Below are 22436 nucleotides of genomic sequence, written 5' to 3' on the forward strand. Positions count from 1 at the left end.
TCTGCTCCGTGGCCCATGCCTGGATCCTAGGCAACCTCAGCGTGGTCCCGGGGCAATGGGCTCCGTCTGTGCTGCTTGCGTTTGCCTTTGACCCTGAGCCACTGTTGCCTAGCCTGGCTGCCCGTCCTGTCTTTGGGGAACACGTCCATCCCCAGCCTCCTTCCCCCCGCAGGGCTCCTCTTTCTGCCTCGGCCACCAGGGGGTGATTCCCTCCCCAGCCTCCTCGCCTTGAGTTCTGCTCCTGGACCGGGAGCAATTAGGCGCTCCAGGCCAGGGCGCTGGCCGCAAATTAGCTGGATTTATCGAGCTCCCCACGCTGCCCCGCGTCCTCCCTCCCCTGCCTACCTCCGGCCGGCCTCTCCATCTCCTCCTTCCCAGCGGCCTTCGGAGACAAAACATGACAGCGAGGAGAGGGCAGAGTGGTCACCGCCTCAGGAGGTCACGAGGCGGTAACAGCGCACAATTTTCATGGTTCCAGGGTGGCTTTGTCTGACTGTTCTTCATTACTGCATGTGGCGAGATCAGTTTTATTAAGATGGGGAGGTTTGGAGGAGCAACGCCGTTAAGGACTGGCTGGAAAAATATAATTTCTTTCTCCCTTTTTGGCGGGGGTGTTTTTTTGGTGGAGCTGTTTCTCCCCTTCCAGCTCCACTCCTCCCACTTTTCCTCCCTACCATTGAGCATCATTTCTTTTTGCTGCTTCCTTACCCATCATCGGTGGGAGCCAGGTGTGGGGGGAGCTGCCATCTCTACCTTTGTGCCTTGAGCTCAGCACTTGCACTGGAACATTCCTGGGAGCAGAGAGTCAAGCATTATTCATTCAGCAGGTATTTGCCCATCAGGAGCAAGGTGCCTGCAACCCGTGTCAGCCTCAGCCGGGTAAGCAGCTGCGCTTTGTTCTTTGGCGCATCTATAGTACCTAGAGGAGCAGCTGGCACATTGTAGGTGCTCAGAAAAATGTTTGCTGACTGACTAGAGATGTGGAGGATTTGTGCCTGATAGGACTTCAGCTCTGGGGGAGTTTACTGTTAACCCTGGCCCGGGAGGCAGAGACCTGGGGCAGAGTCACCTGAGAGGGAGCGTTTTGCAACCTGAACGTGAGGAGATGGTAAGGTCCTCATTTTCTAGGTGAAGAAACAGACCTGGACGTGTAAGCAGCCAAAGTCACACAGGAAGGAACTTGAACCCAGACTTGAATCTCTAAAGAAAGGACACTTTCATTGCTGCGAAGCCCTGTCTGGTTCAAGGGGGCCCGGTGACTCTTGCGGGGTGTGCCCTGTGACAGAGACCCCCTCCCCCACCACCAGGCTGCCTCCAGCCCCTCAAGACCTGTTGTTTCACCCATGCCACATGTCTTAAAATTTGAAGTCAGCATTTAAAAATCCAGCGATTTCACATCAAAATATGGGTCTCCTTTTTTTTAAAAGAAAAACCGCGAATGTCTGTACTGGGTCTTTCTTTTCTATGTGGTGACCACGTAGAGGATTTGAGCTGGGGCCACCCCCTTGGGTAGGGGTCCATCCTCACCCAGCCCATTCTGCTCCTTTGTGCAAGGGTGGGGGCCTTGGAGTTGTGCGCTTTGGTGCCCTCATGATCCGAGTGACAGAGTGAGCTGTCTGAGCCTCAGTCTTGCCCTCCATAAAGTAGGTCTAATGTTACATCTCCTTTCCTGGGCCACACCTTACATCTTCACCTCCTTGGGCGAAGGATGCAAATGAATCAGAAGGTGTGGTCTGAGGAAAGTGATGACCACGCACTGCCAATCATTTGGGCTTCGGCTTCATTTGGCTTTAGAGACATTCTCTGGAAGGTCTTGGTCTCTTCATGGTCAACCACTGGCTAGGAAAGGGGGGTGCCCTGCACCCAAGTCTCACATCATCTGCCAGGATGGAGCATGCCGGCACGGCTCGCGTGATGCAGTCCATGGCTTTGAAACTCCACCCACAGAGCTATCAACACTGACAGGGGAGCAACGGGTGCTCCCTGCTCCCCCCCCCTGCCCCCGCACCTCCCAAGGCCGCCATACGGAAGTTGCTTCCTTATTTCAGAAGTGCAACTTGGACAGCAAATTATGTGTTAAAATATTTGCCTACAGCTCTGCTGCCAAGGGGCCCCTTTAAGGCTAAGTGTTAAATGTTACCCTGCTGCCTGCACTGCAAAGATTTTAAACCTGAAGATAAATAGTGGCTGCCTTGTGGAATTTGGGGCCAGCAGTGGATGCACAAGCAGAGCGTCTAATTGGGGTTGGCAGGCTCCTTGCCCAGCTCCCTTCCTCCATCCCACCAGCCCCGGGTGTGTGTATGAGGGTGTTTGCAGAGACGTGTCCCTCCTTGCCAAGCGGGGCCCGAACGCCCAGCTGAGGTTCAGCCAGGGGTTTGACCTGGTGCCCAGGTTCTGAAAGGGCTTCCTCCCACACTGGCCCCTGGGAACGTGCTGCTGGTGAAGCCGTTTCACGTAGGAAGCATACGGGCTGCTAGGACAGCGTGTGCATTCTCTATGAAAGCAAAATGTTGCTCCAGGATAAACACTCTGGAAGCGGTAGACGCCTGCCTGGACGGTGAATTCTGCCGGGAGAACCCCAATTGTGGACGGTGCGGGGACCAGGGGAGAGCGAGGGACGGGTGGGCTTGTGAATTGTAAACAGACCTCCCCCTGCAGGAGTCCCGCCGGTTCCTGGAGGAGGTGGGCTTGTCACTTCCTCAAGGTCACACAGTGTGGAAAGGGGAGCCCAGCCATGAAGCCAGGATGTCCCTCTCCTGGTCCAGCGGATTTTTTTTTTTTTGTCTGGATGGACATTTTTGTGGCTTTCAGGGGAGCATGTGCCCTGACAGTCTCCATCCTCAGAAGCCTAGGAGGCTTCCTGCCAGAAGCTCTTATGCGATAGGAAGTCTCCAGCTCTGGTCCTAGTCATGATGCTTCATGCGTTGGTTTGAATGATAACAGCAGCAAAGGCAGTAACTGTAGCTACTGTTTTCTTGGGTTTCAGCTTGAGTGTGGCCAGGTATCGGGCTTTGCATATACTTGCTACCTTGTTAAAATAATTGAACACCCTGAAAATTTTTCTCAGGCAGAGTAAGCGACTTATCCAAGGTCTCCCAGCTGTTAAGTGGTGGCAGGTGCATTTGAACCCAGACAGCCTGACTCTAGAGTCCGTGATTCTTTTCTCCTTCTTTTTTTTTTTTTTTTTGCTTTTTAGGGCCACACCTGCGGCATATGGAAGTTCCCAGGCTAGTGGTCTAATCCGAGCTACAGCTGCCAGCCCAGGCCCACAGCCACAGCAATGTGCGATCCAAGCCCCATCTGTGACCTACACCACAGCTCACAGCAATGCCAGATTGTTAACCCACTGAGTGAGGCCAGGGATTGAACTCGAGTCCTCATGGATACTAGCTGGGCTTGTAACTTGCTGAGTCACAACGGGAACTCCTTGTGATTCTTTTCCCTTCTCTCTCCATCATCTGGACACAGGCCCCGGAATGCAACTCCAGCTGTCTGCTGTTTACGCGTGTGGTGGCTTCATAAGCATCTTTGTGCAGAAACAGCTTGGTTCCACCTCCATTGGACTCCTCTGTACTGGTGCTCCTGGTGCCCCCTGTACAGTTGGACTCTCTGGGCAGGCCCTGGACGAGCCTAGAATTCACTGTCCGGCCGTTTCTGATTCTGCGGAGGGAGGTGGTCTCCTGTCCAGGTCTGATTGCGGGAAGAGATGGGGAGATGGTCCCAGGGCTTGCTGGTCCCCAGGGCTGACTCTCACCTGGCACCATTCCTGGCCTTCACGCCTCTCTGGCCCCCCCCTGCATCCTGGCCTTGCACTTTCGCCCACACCCTCCTCTGCCCACCTGCTCTTGCTCCAGCCTCCCCCGGGGCTCCTTGAAGCCTCGCAGGGCTCCTGGGTCCCCTGTATCTGTGTGCACCTTGTGAGCCAGGAGAGCACCGTCTGTGTCCATCACGATCCAGCTTGTTGCCGTGTGAGGAATCAGCCTCAGGCGGGACAAGTGACGTGGTCAGGGTCAACTTGTGGGGTGAGGTGGGGGGTCCCAGCGCTAAGCCTGGAGCTGGGACCCTGAAGGACGCTGGTCCAGGCTTCCGGCACGTACCGTGTCTACCTCCCTTGGGTGTTCATTTCTTCGCGAGACACACATTCACTTAGCCCATGGTGATGAAGCCTCTTGTTTGTGCCAGGCCTTGTGTGGCTTTGAGGACACCAAGATGGAAGACCAGGGAGCATCCTTTATGTGGCAGCAAATACATGTCTGTTAAGCCACCCAGTAGCTCTCGATTGATCTTTGGGGGATGAAGGAAGGAAGGAGATTGCCAATGGGCTATCCCACGCCTTTCACCCTCTGCTCTTGTCTTCTCTGTTCTGGGTCTGTGGGGGCTTCTCCCAGCCTCCTGCCTCTGCCGGGCAGGTGCTCAGCCTGGGGTCCCAGATGCTGGCCCCGTGGTGGTCCCTGATTGGTTTTCAGGGTGCCCTGGGCCCCCGGATGGCGGGGTGATCCCCAGGTCCCTCCCAGGAAGGAGAAGAAGCAGGCTTCCCGCATGCTGGCTGGGGGCTGGGGCCAGAGGGGAGAGCCCCCCTCTGGTGTTCTTGGCCCGAGCCGCTCTCGCTGGTCCTGGGGATTGATGAGGCCTCAAAAGCCCTGACTCATGGGTGCAAGAAGCCCGGCTGAGAAGGTAGGAAATGTCCTGTTCCCAGACCTGGCAGCTTGTGGGCAGCCTGGCCCCCTGGGGCCTCTCCACTTTCCTTGTCTCTGGCACTGGACTCCGCCAGCTGTCCCCTGCTCAGCACTGTCACAACATTCCCTTTTTGTCCTCCCGTGTAGTGGTTACAAATCAGGATCTATAGTCAGAAGGCCTGGGTTCAAATCTAGACTCTGCCCTTCCCAGGGTGTGTGGTTTGCTCCTGAGCCTTGCTTCCCCCCTCTGCAAAACGGGGGGATCAGTTGTATCTCTGTCTTAGGGTTGCTGGGATGCTGGGACGGGAGGATGTGACGGTGGAAGGGTACCAGGAAGTGCTCCTGCTGTGGTCAGCCTCTCTCGAGGTGCGGCAGGAGAGAGAGCCCGCTCCCTCCATCCCCACCAGGGCTCTGCTGCCTCTTCCCGCAAGGGGATATGGGACTACTTTTCTTGCTAAGTGTCACTTGCTGTACACCTTTTCTGTAGGGTCCCGCTGTTCTTCTTGAATTGTCATCTTGCATGAAATCCCTTTCTCAGGGGCAGTGGCTCAGTGGGGCTGTTTGGCGGCAGTGGGGAAAATTCGCTATTCTCTAATGACAGTCAATGAAGACGGAGGGTCTTTTAACAGCCTCTCTTTGCTTGTAGAAAGTTCTCCAAGTCCATGTCTTGGACTCTGGGGTTATGGAGTGTACAGGTGTGGTGTGGTGGGTGGTGGGCTCCACCTGTGTAGGAGAAGTTGGTAAGACAGAGTGGCCTCATATATATTCAGTTGAACCCTTTTTGATTGCCAATAATTGGCCTTTTTTTTTTTTTTTTGCTTTTTTTAGGGCCATACCTGTGGCATACGGAAGTTCCCAGGCTAGGGGTTGAATCGGAACTGTAGCCACCAGCCTACACCACAGCCACAGCAACACAGGATCCGAGCCGCATCTGTGACCTACTCCACAGCTCATGGCAATGCCGGATCCTTAACCCACTGAGCAAGGCCAGGGATTGAACCTGCGTCCTCATGGATGCTAGTCGGATTTGTTTCTGCTGAGCCACAATGGGAACTCCAATATTTGGCTTTTTTGACCTATCAAGATGGCAACTTCATATGGTTGAACCTAATACTTATCATCACACAATAAACAGCACTGTAACCACTCCCCCACCCTGACCCCGTCCCTGCCTGTTTGATAATTCAGAGTCTTGTTTCTTTGAAACCACTTAATTCGCTCATTCTCCATTTACCGAACGCCTGCTGTGTATCTGTCCCGGGAGCTGGGGAAAGAGTACCAAACAAACCCCAACCCACTCCTGTCCTTATGGGGCAGTGTCCCTGCTATCTCTTGCCATGTAACCACCCCTACCCTCAGTGACCTAAAGCAACAGCTATTCCTTTGCACAGTTCTGTGGGCTGGTCTCACTTAGTATTTCCTATGTGGTTGCCGTCACACTGCTGTGGGTGGGTGTGCAAGGAGGGGCGCTCCCTAGGCTGGCAGCAGTGCCAGCAGCTGGGAGCTCAGCTGGGTCTGTCGTCTGGAGCACCTGCATTCTCTCCGTGTGGCTTGGGCTTCTCCTAGTAGGGCGATTGCCTTCCCAGGGGTTGTGTCCCAGGAGACCTGGAGGAAACTGCATTCTAGTTTCAGTTGCCTTCTAGGGTTCAAGGGTGCCACCAAGGCCAACCAAGCCAGAGGGGAATTAGGGAGGAGACGTAGATCCCTCTTCTTGTTGGGGGAGAGGGGGGAGGGTTCACTCCCCAACAGCATATGTGGACTCTTCTTGCTGCCGTCCTGGGCAAATGCGGCTGCCATGGGAGGGCAGAGAGTAAGAAATCCGCCTGGATGGGAGTTCCCGTCGTGGCTCAATGGAAATGACCCAACTAGTATCCATAAGGACATGGGTTTGATCCCTGGCCTTCTCAGTGGGTTAAGGATCCAGCATTGCCGTGAGCTGTGGTGCAGTTTGCAGACGCTTTTCGGATCTGGCGTTGCTGTGGCTTGGAAGTTCCCCTAGCCTGGGAACTTCCATATGCCGAGGGTAAGGCCCTAAAAGCACCCTCCCCCCGAAAAAAAGAAAGCAAGAAATCCTCCTGGAAAAAGTGTGAGTAGGGGTTCCCACTGATGCTTAATGCAGGTTAAGCATCTGGCATTGTCTCGGAGGTGGCTTGGGCTGCCACTGAGGCACGGGTTTGTTTTGTTTGTTTGTTTGTATTTTTAGGGCTGCACCCGTGGCATATGGAGGTTCCCAGGCTAGAGGTCCAATCGGAGCCATAGCTGCCAGCCTATGCCACAGCCACAGCCACACCAGATCCTAGCTGGGTCTGCAGCCTACACCACAGCTCATGGCAACGCCAGATCCTTAGCCCATTGAGTGAGGCCAGGGATGGAACCTGCAACCTCATGGTTCCTAGTTGGATTTGTTTCCGCTGGCCATGACGGGAACTGTGAGGCGTGGGTTTGATCCCTGGCCTGGGAACTTCCATGAGCTGCAGGAACAGCCAAGAGAAAAAAAAAAAAAAGTGTGCGTGAACGTAGCGCCAAGTGCACGGACAACAAAGGGAAGGGAAGGATGGGAAGGATGGGGACCTTGTGGCCTTGGTGCTCAGGCCTGCGGGGAGCCAGTGAGGTGGGTGAAGATTTTCAGACGTGAAGTTCAAAGGATTGAATGAAGGTCTTAGTGGCTGCAGAGACAAGTGTGAAGTCAGAGAGGTCAGTGGAGCCCTTGCTGGACCCTGGCGGCCGAGACCAGGATCTTGCAGGTGACCTTGGTGGGGGGGTTGACAGATTCCTTGACCACTCACTCATTTTTCGGTTGATGCGCTACCGTGGGGTGACCATGTAGCAGAGTGGCTGAGAGTTGGACACAACTGTATGTGAAACCTGTCGCCGTGGCCTTGTGTAAGCACTGTCTCTCCACAGAGCCCCCAGTTTCCTCGTTTGTAAAAGGGGGCTGTGATGGGGCTCCATGCACGGCTGCCCGGCTGGCCGTGCTTGGAAGGTACCTGGCATGCAGCAAGTGCTCAGTAAATGCTAGTTGCTCCTGGTGGTCCCCTGGGCAGAAGGCTGGGGGCGTGCACATCAGAAAACAACTAGTTGGGCGTGAGGCGGGCGGGTGGGGAGCTTGGTTAATGTACGGAGAGGCTGGCCTTTGCGGTGCCAGCTCTGTTTCCTGTCCTGTGCTTGTGGCTTTATTTGCAATTGTTTAGTTTGGGCTTCCCTGCCTCCCCCTGCCCCCCTCCCCGCCTCCCTCCAGAGAACGTGGGTGGGCCTGGAGGGAAAGGCACCAGCGGCCCATTTTCAGGAAGTGCTTCCCAACCCTGGTGGAAAAGAAATGAACGCTGCTGACTTGGCTTTGTCGGCCTGGGTGGTTGGAGGGACCCGGGGGTCAGCTGTAGTTCAGGCCCAGGAGGTCTGCACGTGGGATGGGGACCGGGGAAGGGTTGGTGGTGGCCGCTGGGCTCTGCCTCCTCTGTGCTCCCTGAGTGAGGCCTCTCAGGCGGAGGGGGGGGGGTGCTCCCGGGCTGGATGAAGGTGCCATGTGGGCCAGCAGGGCCACCTAAGGGAGTAGGGGAGGTCCATTGTTTAGGGCCCCAGGGCCTCTCTGAGCAGTGGGCCTGGGAATGAGGAGACCCAGAGAGCTCTCCAGGGGGCCCCACTCCCTCAGAGCTCTGTGCTCAGCCCTCCCACCGCCACCCACCAGCCTCTACAGCCTTGGGTTGGAGGGGGAGCAGCTCCAATCAGAACTTGTCATTTCAATCCCGTGCCTGGCTTTGGGTGGCTGCTCAGAGCCTCAGTTTTCTCATCTGTCAATGGAAAAATAATAGTTCACTCTCCCTGCCCCCGCCCCGCCCCCACCCCCAATTTTGAGGTTCAGAGCCTGCAGCTATGAGAGTGCCTTGCAGAGTGAAGCCTTGAGCGGGATGGAGGGCTTCCTCTCGCTAGGTCCTGATTCTGCTGATGCAGCAGCGGGGGGACCCCCAGGGACTGGGTTTCCAGGGAAGTCCTGCTCCTTAAAACGTCTTCAGGACACGTCACCTCTAGGTTATGAGGTCGCCTGCCTCCCCTCTCCCGCCTCTTTCCGCGCAGCTTCCCATCAGAAGACAGCGGCAGGGGAGGTGACAGTTGCTTAAAACAGATTTATACTCTTGGATGACTTTATGGGTTTTTGCCTTATAAAAACCCAAGAGTTGACATTCTGATTTATCTACCCCCGAGTCAACAGGATGTACCAGATTTAAAGAGATCAAATGCATTATAATGTTTGTGGTTCCAGTTGCGGATTAGATGAACTATTATGGGAAGTGCTGCCAAGTAAATACGGCAAAAAAAGGGGGGTAATTTAAATACGTCTATTAAATTGTGTGTTAAGTAAAGTAGCACAGGCGTGGTGCTGAATGTAACTTATTATCTGGAGAGCTGGTATAGTAGATAAAGTGGGAATTATGGTTCTTTTTTCTCCCCCCTTCAGAACAATTTTTTTCTTTATTATTAAGGGAAGAGACTATATAAATGAGGAATTTCAGAGATGGGCGCTTCCTTGTGTCACCATGGTTGGGGGATGACTTATAATGTTGAAGGCTCCAAATGATATTTCTCATTTCTTTGCTTTCTATTTCTCGCCGCCGCTGCTGCAGCAGATCAGATTTCCTGAGATAAATATGCTGCCTGGCTTTTAATGGGATTTTTGTATTGCCAGGAGTTGGCGTGTTCTGATAATAAAAGAACCTAAAAATTGTACATCCCTTAATTGGTAAGAAGAGAGATGTTTTGATGGGCCACAAATGGAAACATTGATTTTTACTGCCTCTGCGCAGTTCCAAGCGGCATGTCATGCCACGTTCCCCGCCACGGAAGGCGGCAGCTGGCTCTCCAATGAGCTGATTTGTCTTCGGAGGTTCTCAATGCCGGGTGCTTGGAAGTGCATGTTCCATGCAGACGGGAGGAACACAGCCCTTATAACACTGTCTGTTTCTAAATTGAAATATTGATAGGCCCGTGGCTTCTACCTCACATTGAATGCGTCCTTTGCTTTGTTTCTCTTTCTTGCTTTGGTGACCTGTCCTCGGGGATGTATAGGTTGGAGGCTGAAGCCTTTTTTCTGTAACCGTGATGTGACAGGTGCCACATATGTGCAGATACACACCTATGCATATGCATAGGGGTTGGCATTGATAGCTTTACACCTAATAGAGATTTCTCTCTTTGGTTTCTTTCCTTTTCTTTCTTTTTTGATTTTTTTAAAGCCTCACCCTTTGCCTGTGGAAGTTCCCAGGCTAGGGGTCGAATCAGAGCCATAGCTGCCGGCCTACATCACAGCCACAGCAATGTGGGATCCGAGCTGCGTCTGTGACCTACACCACCGCTCATGGCAACGCTGGATCCTTAACCCACTGAGTGAGGCCAGGGATGGCTCCCACATCCTCATGGATACTAGCCAAGTTCATTAATGCTGAGCCACAATGGGAACTCCTCTCTCCTTAGTTCAAATCAGCACCAGTTTCTGCATGGGTAGGTCTGTTCTCCAGGATGGGCTGTGAGAAGAGACAGCATGCGCTCTGATTTTCTAGTCCGAGTCTCTGTATTTTCATGGACAAGTTTAATCCACTGACGCTTATTGGGATTACTGAATTATTCTCTGTGTTGGATTTACTATGCTGTTTTTTGCACTTTGATTTACACGTTCTTGTTGGGTCCTATTCATCTCAGATTGAGTCTGGGCTCCATTTCCCCCAGCTGTGCCGGGGAGCGTGCAGGGCGGGAGTCAGGATGTGGAAATAACATCTGCAGGGTGCAGGGGATGTTGCACCCCCTTGGCTGAATGCCAGGTGCTTTATCTGTGAAATGGGACTAACAAAGCACGCAGGGGGCTGGACCACATGATTGCTGGAGGCCCCCCCCCCCATTTAACTCTAGGATGTGTAGGGCTGGGAAAGGAGGCTATGGTGTGTATTTGGAAAAACACAGAACGCTATGCAGACGCCAGGCCTCATCATTGTGATCCTTAAACACTTTTTTGCACAGTTTAGCCACGTGTCGGCACAGTGCTAAGCGCAGAGTAGGTATTTTATTCTAAAGACGTTGGTCCAATGATTCCGCAACTGGTTCTCACAGTCTAGGCTGACATCAGGGCATAAGTGAGGGCTCACGTGCATTGTAGGCAATGATTTGGATCTCTGGGGTCCTGCAAACACATGCACTTCCTTGATTCCAGAATCGGGACATCTTTGCAAAGAGCCGAGCCACACTGAGAGGCAAGTTGTGTGGAAGATGAACCTGGCTAAGAGATCTCCCGGCTCTAAGCTGCAAGGCTTTGGGGGACATTAAAAGTTGAGGTGCGTTAGGAATAGCTGATGCAAACTCGAGAGACGTATGTAAGAGAATGGAGTTTTTAGGAGACAAAGCGCGAAGGCATTTTCACCTCCCTGACGGGTCACGACCCCCAGCATCCATGCACAGAGGGAAGATGAGGGGAAATCCCTCTAGAAGATTTGCACCAAGAATTAAATAATCGAGCTGAGAATTATGGCGCCACATGCTACACAAAGCCCATATATTCATATACAGAGATGTGTCAAGAATAATGGACCCTGGGAGGTAGAGTAATTAAATGTATCTTCATAAATGCGGGGTGATGCTTTTAAAATCCTTTCCCAAGACCCTGTCAGCTGACATGGACTATATTCTTCCTGTTGGCAGGAGGCCTAGAAGGAGAGCCGGAGTGTGATCGAAAAACCAGCCGTGCGCTGGAAGACAGGAACAGCGTGACAAGTCAAGAGGAGAGAAATGAGGACGATGAAGACATGGAGGATGAGTCAATTTACACCTGCGATCACTGTCAGCAGGACTTCGAGTCTCTGGCAGACCTGACAGACCACCGGGCCCACCGCTGTCCTGGAGGTAATGCTAAATAGCACCGGGATTCTGACAGGTGGTTATACGGATAATTGGACGTAGCAACAGCTTGAAGCCTCAAGTGAGATTAAAGAATTAATAATGTAATTTTACAGTTAATGTCATTTTATTGTGGTGTCTTGAGTACCCTTTTACATAAAGTTACAAATAAAAGCAACAGCTTTCCGGCGGGCAGGAGTCGTTAGGTGGGGGTGCCCTGTCCTTACTCCCCCAAACTGCAATCTACAGTATGTGGGCCGTAAGTGGGTGGGTCTGCACCCCGGATTTCTGGAAGGCCTTTTGGAAACCCAGCAATTAAGAGGTTATTAGTGCAAAGTTAAGCAGCTTAAGTGTGGAAAGCTGCGTGAAGGAGTGAGCTCCGAGGCAGGGCTTGTGATGGGACAAGAAGAGCCCGTGCAGAAGGGGACCCAGTTTCGCCTCTGCATTTGGCCTCCTGCTTTGCTGGGTAGGAGAAGGGGCTGTTTCTGCTAAACCTGACTGTTCTGCCCATGTTCTGCTTAGCAGCTGCCTCAGAGGAGGTGGGTAAGGCCACAGTTTATAGGAGCGATTTAAGAGTTCACGAGTCATGTGTGTCTGTGTGTCTGGAGTGTGTGGGGTGGGGGAATGGGGGCATGTGTGTTCCCTGGAGTATGGCAGCCATGCTACAGGGGTAGGGACTGATACATTTCCAGGCTCTGAGTAAGGAGTACAGAGCATCTTTTTTTCCTTACACAGCTGTCCTGAGACATCTCCTTCCATTGTGATTGTTGATGAAACCCTTTGGATGCTGGTTTGTGGGGAGAGGACCTGGCACCTGTTTTGGGGGGAAATTTGCTGGTAGGAGATAGATTGGAACTCAAAGCTCTTGCTTTACCTACCTTTCATGCCTTCTTAGAATTTTGAAAGCTGAGTGTTTGGGAAACATTGCTATGACTTTGCCTCTAGTGACATCCATACCCACACGGCCCTGGCTAAACCAAGTCCTCATTCTCAATCTCTAGAGGGAATCAATACCAAAAACAATAGATACAGGAGGACTGTCACAGTTTTGAACATTTGGGGATTCAGCAAACCAAACCCCAGTCATATGGAATTTGTGATATATCAATCACAGGCAGAGGTGACGGCCAACTTACAAGCTCTGAATCAGAATTGGAGAGGACCTCTGGGCCTAGTCTTCTCATTTCTTGGGGGGAAATACTGAGGCACTGAGAGGGAAAGGTGACTGTTTACCCAAGGTCACATAGCAATTTGGTGATGGAGCTGGGACCTCACTGGGACTCTGGGCTATGGACTCTCATTCTACCTGCGAAAACAGTAGATGCTTGTGTGGTTTTTGATTTAGCCAAGAACTGAGGTGAAATCCTAACTCTAAGAGAATGAAATGTTGTCATTTGCTTTAAAAATGATCAGTTGGGAGTTCCCGTTGTGGTGCAGTGGAAATGAACCTGACTGGGCACCATGAGGTTGCCGGTTCGATCCCTGGTGTTGCTCAGTGGGTTAACGATCCAGTGTTGCTGTGAGCTGAGGTGTAGGCCGGCGGCTACAGCTCTGACTTGACCCCTAGCCTGGGAACCTCCATACACCGCAGGTGCAGCCCTAAAAAGCCAAAAAAAAAAAAAAAAAAAAAAAAAGATCAGTTAATTGATCATCTAATTAAAAGCTCTTCTCTTTATTTTCTAAATGTAAGAGAACACACTGTCCTTCTCTCGTGGTTAAAGCAGAGCCCCTTAGGACCACAGCCAAGGGATGCTTTGTTGAGTCTCTGCAGCTCTTGGAGTGAGATTTTACCCTGCCACCACCCAGGCTCTTCCTTCCTCCAGCTCTTCAGAATCAAGAAGATTCTCATGTCTCTTACTGCACTTTTGAGAATGGTGGTCCTTCTGGATGGAGGAGGGGAGATGTGAGATTTGGGGGCTGTGTGTGGGGGTCTATATTGGAAATAAGAAATGGTAGCTAATTGTGCTTCGGTCCTGGGCAGCACTTTCTGCCCAGTAGTGGTCTCTTCTGTCCACGACTTCCAACTTGGGCTGAAATCATGGCAGGGCCATTTGCAGGGTCTCCAGCCATCCTTATCGATGCTGGTGGTATCCACTGATTCCCCTGCTTGCTTCCTGACAGGACCCCACTAACGACCTCCACTGGGACGTGGGAGCCAGGAATATCTCCCAACCTTGGAGCAGTAGAAGGGAGTCAGAAATTCCTTGAAAGAGGACAGGAAAGGACCTTGCTGAATAGCATCCCTGAGAAATTCATTACCACTCAGGAAAGGTGTGACCCTGTCTGGGCGAGTCCCCCCATCACAGAAAGGATACATGAGGAGTATTCCCCGCCCCCCCCATCTTATCAATATCCAGGGACCGGAGGACACACCGTGGGGAATGGTGTGCCTATTATTCTAAACAGGTCCCTACCTAGAGCGCCTCCAAACCCTTGGCTTGTGCAGTGGTTTCCAAACTGTGTCCCCAGAGGTAGTTCTGGGCTATTGGGGTGGGTATTGGGGCCTGTCCCACTGAGGGGTCTATGACACCCCCTCCAGTCTGCCTTGTTTTATACCTTGGGCTTTAGTGTAAGATGTTCAAAAATTGGCTTCCACTTTGCAAGTCTGGAACTGGTGCAGAAATGTACCAGCAGGCTCTCCCGGGCCAGCCTCGTGGGTCTGCTGGACGCTCACCCTTGGTCACCAGGTGACAGGACTGGGATGATGCCAGCAGGCATCGCTGTCCTTCTGGAGGGAAAAGTGGGTGCTTGGCAGACATTTCCGAGGGAACAAATGAGTCTTGTTTTGAGGGCAGGTGGGACCTCCCCGCTGTTGAGGGTTGGGGGCCTGAGGGCAGCGCCACCTGTCAATCTGCATCTGGCTTTGGGTATGAGCAGCCCTCCTCCCCTGCAGAGGGCTTCCGCCCCTGGCATGTGGAGGCACCCCCCCCAAACAGGTGTGCCCCCTGGAAGCTCAGCTCTTGCAGGCCGTGGGCATGTTGGGAAGAGGCCCTGTGGAGAGGGGCCATCTCGAATGTGGTCCTAACTGCTCTAGCAGAGGCAAGCGCTGTGGCAGTTGGGGTGGCTCGCAGCTCCGCCTTAGGCCATCAGAATCAGGAGGGTGGTGTGGGGTCTGGAGAGTTTCTGTGGCAGGGGTGTTCTTCGCGGAAGGGGGAGCTTCCTGCTGGAATGGGGGTGGTGGCATCCTTAAAAAAGCCTCCCAAGAATTCCTGTTGTGGCTCAGCAGAGACGAATCCGACTAGTATCCATGAGGATGCAGTTCGATAACCGGCCTCGCTCAGTGGGTTAAGGATCTGGCGTTGCTGTAGGCTCGGATCCCACGTTGCTGTGGCTATGGCCTAGGCTGGCAGCTGCAGCTCCCATTTGACCTCTAGCCTGGAAACTTCTATATGCCATAGGTGCGGCCCTTAAAAAAAAGCCTCTAGACCCCAGCCCCGGAGCCTGGAATCTACGCTGCAGAATGCTCATTTCCAGAGGTTTTGTCTTCCAGAAGAGGTGCCCTCTTGCATGTACTTCAGCAGGAGTGGCAATGCTGGGTCCAGGAGGGGCCGTTGAAGGGTGGATTTCAGGAACTCAGGACTGGAGTTCCTGCTGTGGCACAACAGGATTGGTGGGGTCTCTGGGGCGCTGGCACACAGGTTTGATCCCGGACCCAGCCCAGTGGGTTAAGGATCTGGGTTGCCAAAGCTGCAGCATAGGTCACAGCTGCAGCTTGGATGGAATCTCCGGCCCAGGAGATATGCTGCAGGATGGCCAAAAATGAAAAAAAGGAAAAGAAAAGAATAAAACAATAACTCAGAGAGTTCCTGCTGTGGTGCAGTGGGTTAATGATCTGGCTTGTTTCTGTGGAGGTGCCAGTTCGATCCCCAGCCATTGCTGCAGCTGTGGCGTGGGTTGCAGCCCCGGTGCAGACTGGATCCCTGGCCCCGGGAACTTCCGTTTGCTGCGAGTGCGGGCAGCAAAGGAAAAAGAGGGGAATAAAAAAGAACTCCAGACAACTCCATCAAGACCTGTTCGTCTTTCTCTTTTCCTCTCCCTCCGTCTCTCTCACTGTCTCTCCTTCATGTCTGCAGAGACACCGACCTTTAAACCCACAAGGCATCATCACGCATTTCGTTTTTATGACACGAAATGAAACAAGCAAAGATGCCGTCCTCTCTGCCGTTGCCTCTCCCCCAACAGCTGTTTGATTACTCCTCATTCCTCTCCAGCCCCTGCTCGCAGGATAACAAGTGTTTACATGCTTTGGAGTTTTGGGCACTTACCATCTTGGATTCAGCATTTGTTACTGAACTTTTTTTTTTTTTTTTTTTTTTTTTCCCCGGCCACCGTGTGGAGCAGCTTGATGTGGATAGCAGTTTCCAGACCAGGGGTTGAACCTGGGCCATTGTGTTGAAAATGCGGGTCCTAACCACTGGATCCCAGGGAACTCCCTGAACATTTTCTGAGTCGATTTCATGTTTTAACATGGTCTTCGCCATTATCCTTTTTTGGGGGGAGCCCTGCTTGTGAAGCACGGGTGGCTGGTACTAGGTCCATATACTAGTATATTTTTTGGCTTTTCTAGGGCTGCTCCCAAAGCATATGGAAGTTCCCAGGCTAGGGGTTGAATCGGAGCTACAGCTGCCAGCCTACGCCAGAGCCACAGCAACTCTGGATCCGAGCCTCGTCTGCGACCTACATCACAGCTCACGGCAACGCCAGATCCTTAACCCACTGAGCAAGGCCAGGGATCAAACTCGCAACCTCATGATTCCTAGTCGGATTTGTTAACCACTGAGCCACGACAGGAACTCCTACTATAAAAATATTAAATGTAGACAGGTATGCCAGTAGATTTGGATTTTTGCAGCCGAGTCAGTAGTAGAGGCTGACTCGGTGTGTAATGGGGCTTCTTTGTGCCTGATGGAGCGTTGTTTGTGGGTTACAAGTGGAGAAATGGCCAGAGCATTTGGTGGCTGTCGGAACTGGTGATAACAAGTCCCCATGAATTCTGGTCCCACCAAGGCAAATAACATCAGGAACAGGGAATGAGCTGAAGTTTTCCTGGATGCAACTTGTGCAGTGTTAGCTGAGCACATCTGGGCCCTATACGGGGTTTCAGGGTCATTTTCTATCATTTCCTAGGAGCCAGGAGGACGTCAGCTGCCTTAGAAGGTTTCTCTGGGGAGTTTCCTTCGTGGCTCCCCCACAGCGATCGGGCTTCCTGAAGACAGGAGTCCGACTTCCCTTTGTGGCTTGGTGGAAATGAACCCGACTAGGATCCATGAGGATGTGGGTTCAATCCCTGGCCTCACTTAGCAGGAGTGAGGATCTGGCGTTGCCATGAGCTGTGGTGTAAGTTGCAGACGAAGGTCATATCCTGGGTTGTTGTGACTGTGGCTGTAGCTCTGACTTGACCCCTGGCCTGGGAACTTCCAAATGCCCCAAGTGTGGCCCTAAAAAGCAAAAAAAAAAAAAAAAAAAGAAGAAAAAAGAAAGTTTATCTGGGAACTTTCTGAGGCACCGTGGAAGCAGGCTCAAGAGGGTTGATTCCAATTTTTTAGGTGCTCATTGAGCCAGGTCACCCATGGATTTCAGTGTGGGATCAGGTGGAATGTTTTACCGCGTCCTGGTACAAAGCCTACCTTTCAAGGATACCTTGTGATTTAGACTAACGTATGTCGGCCCTGAGGACACGTGGGCGCTGGATCTGGCTGTTGCAATGCTTTAGACCTGCCTTTCCTGTGTCAGGAGCAGTACCAGCAGGGCTGTGCCATGCATTGGTGCCGGAATGCCATGGGTCCTCAGGGCTGGAGCGTCTGGTGGCTTTTGCAGGTCCTTGGTCTTTTTGCCAAAGGCACTGCTGGCATGAGTTGGAGCCTCGTTATGGGTCGGGGGAGGCAGATGGAATTAGAGAGAAACTGAGGTTTCTCACTCTGGGTTCCAGGCACTTGCTCTACAGAATAGAAATTGCCTTCAGGACAAGGTGGGGGCCCCGATGTTTGCAAATAGGTGGGGTCCCCACCACCCTCCAGGGGTGCTCGGTGGGGCTGCAGTCTTGACACTTTGTATGTTGAGCACCTGGAACGTTCCCCCTGGCAGCACCTCCACCCCCAATTGCTCTGTCTGTGGCCCCACTCAGTCCCCAGCACTCACCGGATTCTGTAATTATTCTCTGATTGTTTTCCACGGTTCATCAACCATCTCCCCCACAACGATCGGGCTTCTTGAAGACAGGAGTCAGACTTCCCTTTGTGGCTCTTTGGAAATGACTAGCATCCATGAGAACGTGGGTTTGATCCCTGGCCTTGCTCAGTGGGTTAAGGATCTGGCATTGCTGCGAGCTGCAGTGTAGGTGTTTCTGTGAGCTGCAGTGTTGGTCACAGATGTGTCTCAGCTCTTGAGTTGCTGTGGCTGTGGTGTAGAATGGGTGCTACAGCTCCCATTCGACCCCTAGCCTGGGAACTTCCATGTGCCATGGGGGTGGCCTAAAATGACAAGGAAAAAAAAAAAAAAAAAAAAAGAGACAAGAGTCATGTCTGTTTTGTCCCCTAGTGGGTTCTAGCCCAGCATCTGGCACACAGTGGTGCTTAATACATGCTTGCTGCATGAAGGGATGATCTCACCTTGTTTTCACAACAATCCTGGTGGGGAGGTCCTGTTTTTCATCATTTCTCCCCATTTTACATATTGGACAACTGAGGCTCGGAGTTAGGGAACCTGGCTCAAGTTTCCAGAGCTAGAGCTAAGATTCAAGATCTGAACAGCTCGTGCTGAGAACACAGGTGGGGGGCAGTGAGACACAGCTCAACTTTAAAAAAGGGAAGGGGGGGATTTGTTCAAATAGCAACAGCAAAAAAGGTGCTTCCCGTGGGTCAATTTTGCTGCTCCCCAGCCCCCCACAGCCCCCCTTTCCTGAGGATTGGGGCCAAGGAGTGTTTCCCCAGCCCTCTAGGAAAGGCAGACCTTCCTTTTCTGGCGAAGGTGAAACGCTGCTGTGTAAAAAGCCGGGTGGAAAGTTAATTACACCCTGGTTTGTTCAGCTGTGTCCAGAGTGACCTGTGGGCCCTAATTACAGGGCTGGGGCTGTGTGGAGGCTGGCACCTCTGCCAGCCTCGTTCCTGCCTGCCGGCTGGCCAGAGCTTGCCTTTGTGTGCCGGCTCAGACCCTTTCTTCCTCCACCAGCGTGGGTGGGTGGGGCCCCTCCCTCCCTTATCGCTTGGGGCGCCCCTCGTACTGTTTCCACTTGGGCAAACCGGAGTGGGCGCGGGCCAGCCACTGGGCGATGCGCTGCCAAGTGCACAGGTGCAGGGCGCGAGTTCCTTCTGCCCGTGGGGAGCGTGCACAGCGCCTCGGTGTCAGCCGGAGTCTCGCAGTGCAAAAAGCCCGGGGGCTTGAGCACAATTAATACCCCCGCATCGAGAGCTTTCCTGCATGCAAACAGCATCCGGTCAGAAAACGTGGAGCAAGAAAGAATCCCGCTTACATTAGCCACAGAATATATAGGACCAGGAACAAACCCAGGGAGCAAATTTCAAATGTTCATAGCGGACCCGCAGCAGAATCAACTGCCAGGGGACAGGCTTGAATAAAGGAAAAGGCAGACCTTATTCTTGGGTGGAAAGATTCACTATCACTGTTTAATACACCAATTTCTCTGACATTAACCCAGTATTTTTCGCCAGTGAAAATAACAATAGGATTTATTTAGAAGTGCATGAGCCGGTTCTAAAGTTTGTAAGGAGGAGTTCCCTGGTGGCCTAGCAGTTAAGGGCACAGTATTGTCCCTGCTGTGGCTTGGGTTACTGCTGTGGCTTGGGTTTGATCCCTGGCCTGGGAACTTCTACATGCCTTGGGCGTGGCCAAAAAAGTTCCCATCATGGCTCAGCAGAAATGAATTTGACTAGTATCCATGAGGACGCAGGTTCAATCCCTGGCCTCTCTCAGTGGGTTAAGGATCCAGCATTGCCATGAGCTGCAGTGTAGGTGGCAGATGTGGCTCGAATCCTGCGTTGCTTTGGCTGGCATGTAAGCAGGCAACTACAGCTCCAATTTGACCCCGAGCCTGGGAGCCTCCATATGCTGTGGGTGCAGCCCCTCCCCCCTCCCCAAGAAAAAATAAAAAGATCATAAGGAAAAAATAGACGTGCAAGGATAGGGAGGAAAATTCCCACAAAGGGGAATGATGGGCAGGGCCAGTAATTAGATCAGATTTTGAAACAGGTTCTGAAGCTGTAGGATTCTGGGCAGATGGGACAGATGGGGGGTGGTTATGGGAAGGAGACCAGGAGTGGACCCCCGAGTGGAGCTGGAAATTAAGTGTATGAGGAAGGAGTCACTGCGGATCAGCAGAGAACAGAAGGATCACCCAGTATCTGGGACTAGGATGGCATGGCGGTCCTCCTGAAAAAGGCATTGGATTCCTCCCACCTCCCAACACCCAAACAAATCTCAAATGGATCAGAAATCTAAATGCAAAAAGAAAACTTAAAAATACTGAAAGAAAAGATAAGTGCGTTTTTAAAAAAATAATAGTATCAGAGAGGGGAAGCCTTTTCTAAATATAACCCTAACCCCCAAAGCCATAAAACAAAAGACACAAATACTCAACTCCATAAAAATAAAACATCTCTTCATTGCCAAACGGCGCTAAATCAAACTGAAGACGCACGTCACGGATGAAAGATATTTCCCTCAATGTGTCCGGAGCTCTTACTAACACTAAGAAAATACCCGATAAATCAACAGAAAAGCGGGACAAAGGCCAGGCTGCCCAAGGCCAGGGCCTGTTCCGATTGGTCTTTAGATATTTTGAATACCTTCCATGTGCGCAGGACAGAAATGGAACCAGAGAAAGAAATTGAAGTAGGATCTGAAACAGGAAGATTCAGAGCCTCCTTTGTAATAAGACAACTGTAAGTTTAAACCACAGGAAAACACCACTTTTATTTTATTTTACTTTTTATTTTTTAGGGCAGCACCTGTGGCATGTGAAATTCCCAGGCTAGGGGTTGAATAGGAGCCGCAGCTGCTGCCCTCCACCACAGCCACAACAATGCCAGATCCGAGCCACATCTGGGACCTATGCTTGTGGCAACGCCAGATTCGTAACCCACTGAGCGAGGCCAGGGATCGAACTCGAATCCTCATGGATACCAGTCAGTTTCTTAGCCCATTGAGCCACAACAGGGACTCTGAAAAATACCACTTTTAACCCACCAGATTGGCCCAGACCGAAATGCTTTTCGGCCCATTGTGCTGGTGAGGATGTATGACCTTGATGCCAAGGCTTGGGGTCCTGGTCTCCTCTCTGTCCCCAGGGTTGCCTTGCCTGCAGCTAGGACACATAGTAGGTGCTCAATAAATGTTTATTGAGCTTGTGCCGGAGGAGGCTACAGCCCCCTTGAGGGAAGAGCTGACCACAGGAAGGTAGACGGTGGAAGTGCCAAGGAGGAAGGACCCTGAGGTATGCCATCGCAAAAATGAAGACTCTAGCGTGTTGGCACACAGTAGGCCTTCAATTAATGTGTATGCATAAGGGGGAGTTAGAGAAGGAAGAGATGGTTTATTCATTCAATGAATATTTAACGAGCATGTCCTACGCGTTGGGCCCCTTCTGGGTTCTGGGGATGTGGGCACTGCTTATTTATTTATTTTATTTATTTATTTTTTGCATTTTAGGGCCACACCCGAGGCATATGGAGGTTCCCAGGCTAGGGGTTGAATCAGAGCTACAGCTGCTGGCCTACACCACAGCCACAGCAACGTAGGATCCGAACCACGTGTGCACCCTACACCCCAGCTCACGACAGTGCCAGATCCTTAACCCTGTGAGTGAGGCCAGGGATCGAACCCGCAACCTCATGATTCCTCACTGGGTTCGTTTCCACTGTGCCACGATGGGAACTCTGGGAACTGCTTATTTAAAGAGAAGTTAACCCATTGGCAAAGGCATTTCCTTCACGAAAGCATTCTTTGACTTGCAAGCAGAAGCCTGTAGTTGCCTTTAAGCAGCTGCCTTCCCCAGTGCCTTCAGAGGTGTTTTAATGTATAGAGTTCTTCCCACCACGAGTCTGCGGGAAGATGCTGCCGGTAGGTGCCGGCCTGTCAGCGCCCTGCCATTTGGGAGGGTGGGCGACCGGCCAGCCTGGGTCTGCCTGGCTGTTGGTGAGAGTGGACCCTTCCCTTAATTGCCTGCTCCGTGCCCTCCGAGGTCCCCATCAGAGGGTCCCTGGGATGGCAGCCAGCTGCGTGGGACAGTGGCTCCTGGCGGTGCTAAGGAGGGGTGTTTTTCGGATGCCGGTGTTACTGTTCACCTCCCTTGAAGCCTGCAGGTTTCTAGAATGTGTCCGCCTTGCCTGCACTGCGTAGGGTGAGTGCTACTAACACGTGGTTGGCCCTTGAGGTTGCTCCCAAAATTGGACCCCAGATCTGACAATAAAGAAGGCAGGGGTCAAGGTGGCAAGAAGCCACCTTTCTCTTGGTTTCCGAGGGAAAATAAGTGTCTCTGTGTGTGCCTGCAGGTTTCGGAGGCTTCTCCAAAGGAGAGTTGAGTGTTGACTTTTTTTCACGTGGTGAGCTTGGCCACTATGATGATTTCCTGGATCATTCTACTCGAAGGTGGCCAGAGCGGGAATGTGTCCTCTGCAGACAGCCTGGGCTGAGCCTCCGCGGGGGGACCCTGGGGCTGCCCTGGGGCTGCCCTGGGGGAGTGGAGGGGGCCGCGATGTTCTTCCCAGGCTGGACCCGGGTTTCTGCACCTTTCCGCAGCAGCCAGAGCGTCCCAGAATGTACACCCAGCAGGACCTCAGGGTCCTGGGTGGGGGGAAAGAAAACCCAGGCCATGGTGGCTCTCAGGCTGGTCGCATGTATATTCCTGGTGTGGCCTGGGTGCGGGCCTGA

The 22436-nt window shown here is 52.4% G+C and overlaps 1 protein-coding gene across 2 annotated transcripts in view; it reads left to right on the plus strand.

Moving 5' to 3' along the window:
- The window catches only part of ZNF423 (zinc finger protein 423), a 370410-nt gene that overhangs the window by 112460 nt on the left and 235514 nt on the right, over nt 1-22436 (plus strand). For both annotated transcript variants that reach the window (XM_021094227.1, XM_021094223.1), the window contains exon 3: nt 11358-11558. In XM_021094227.1, the coding sequence (XP_020949886.1) occupies nt 11462-11558 (97 nt within the window). In that variant the 5' untranslated portion in view covers nt 11358-11461. The remainder of the gene's footprint in view (nt 1-11357; nt 11559-22436) is intronic.

This window comes from Sus scrofa, chromosome 6 (genome assembly GCF_000003025.6).
Source record: "Sus scrofa isolate TJ Tabasco breed Duroc chromosome 6, Sscrofa11.1, whole genome shotgun sequence".
Classification (NCBI taxonomy): domain Eukaryota; kingdom Metazoa; phylum Chordata; class Mammalia; order Artiodactyla; family Suidae; genus Sus; species Sus scrofa.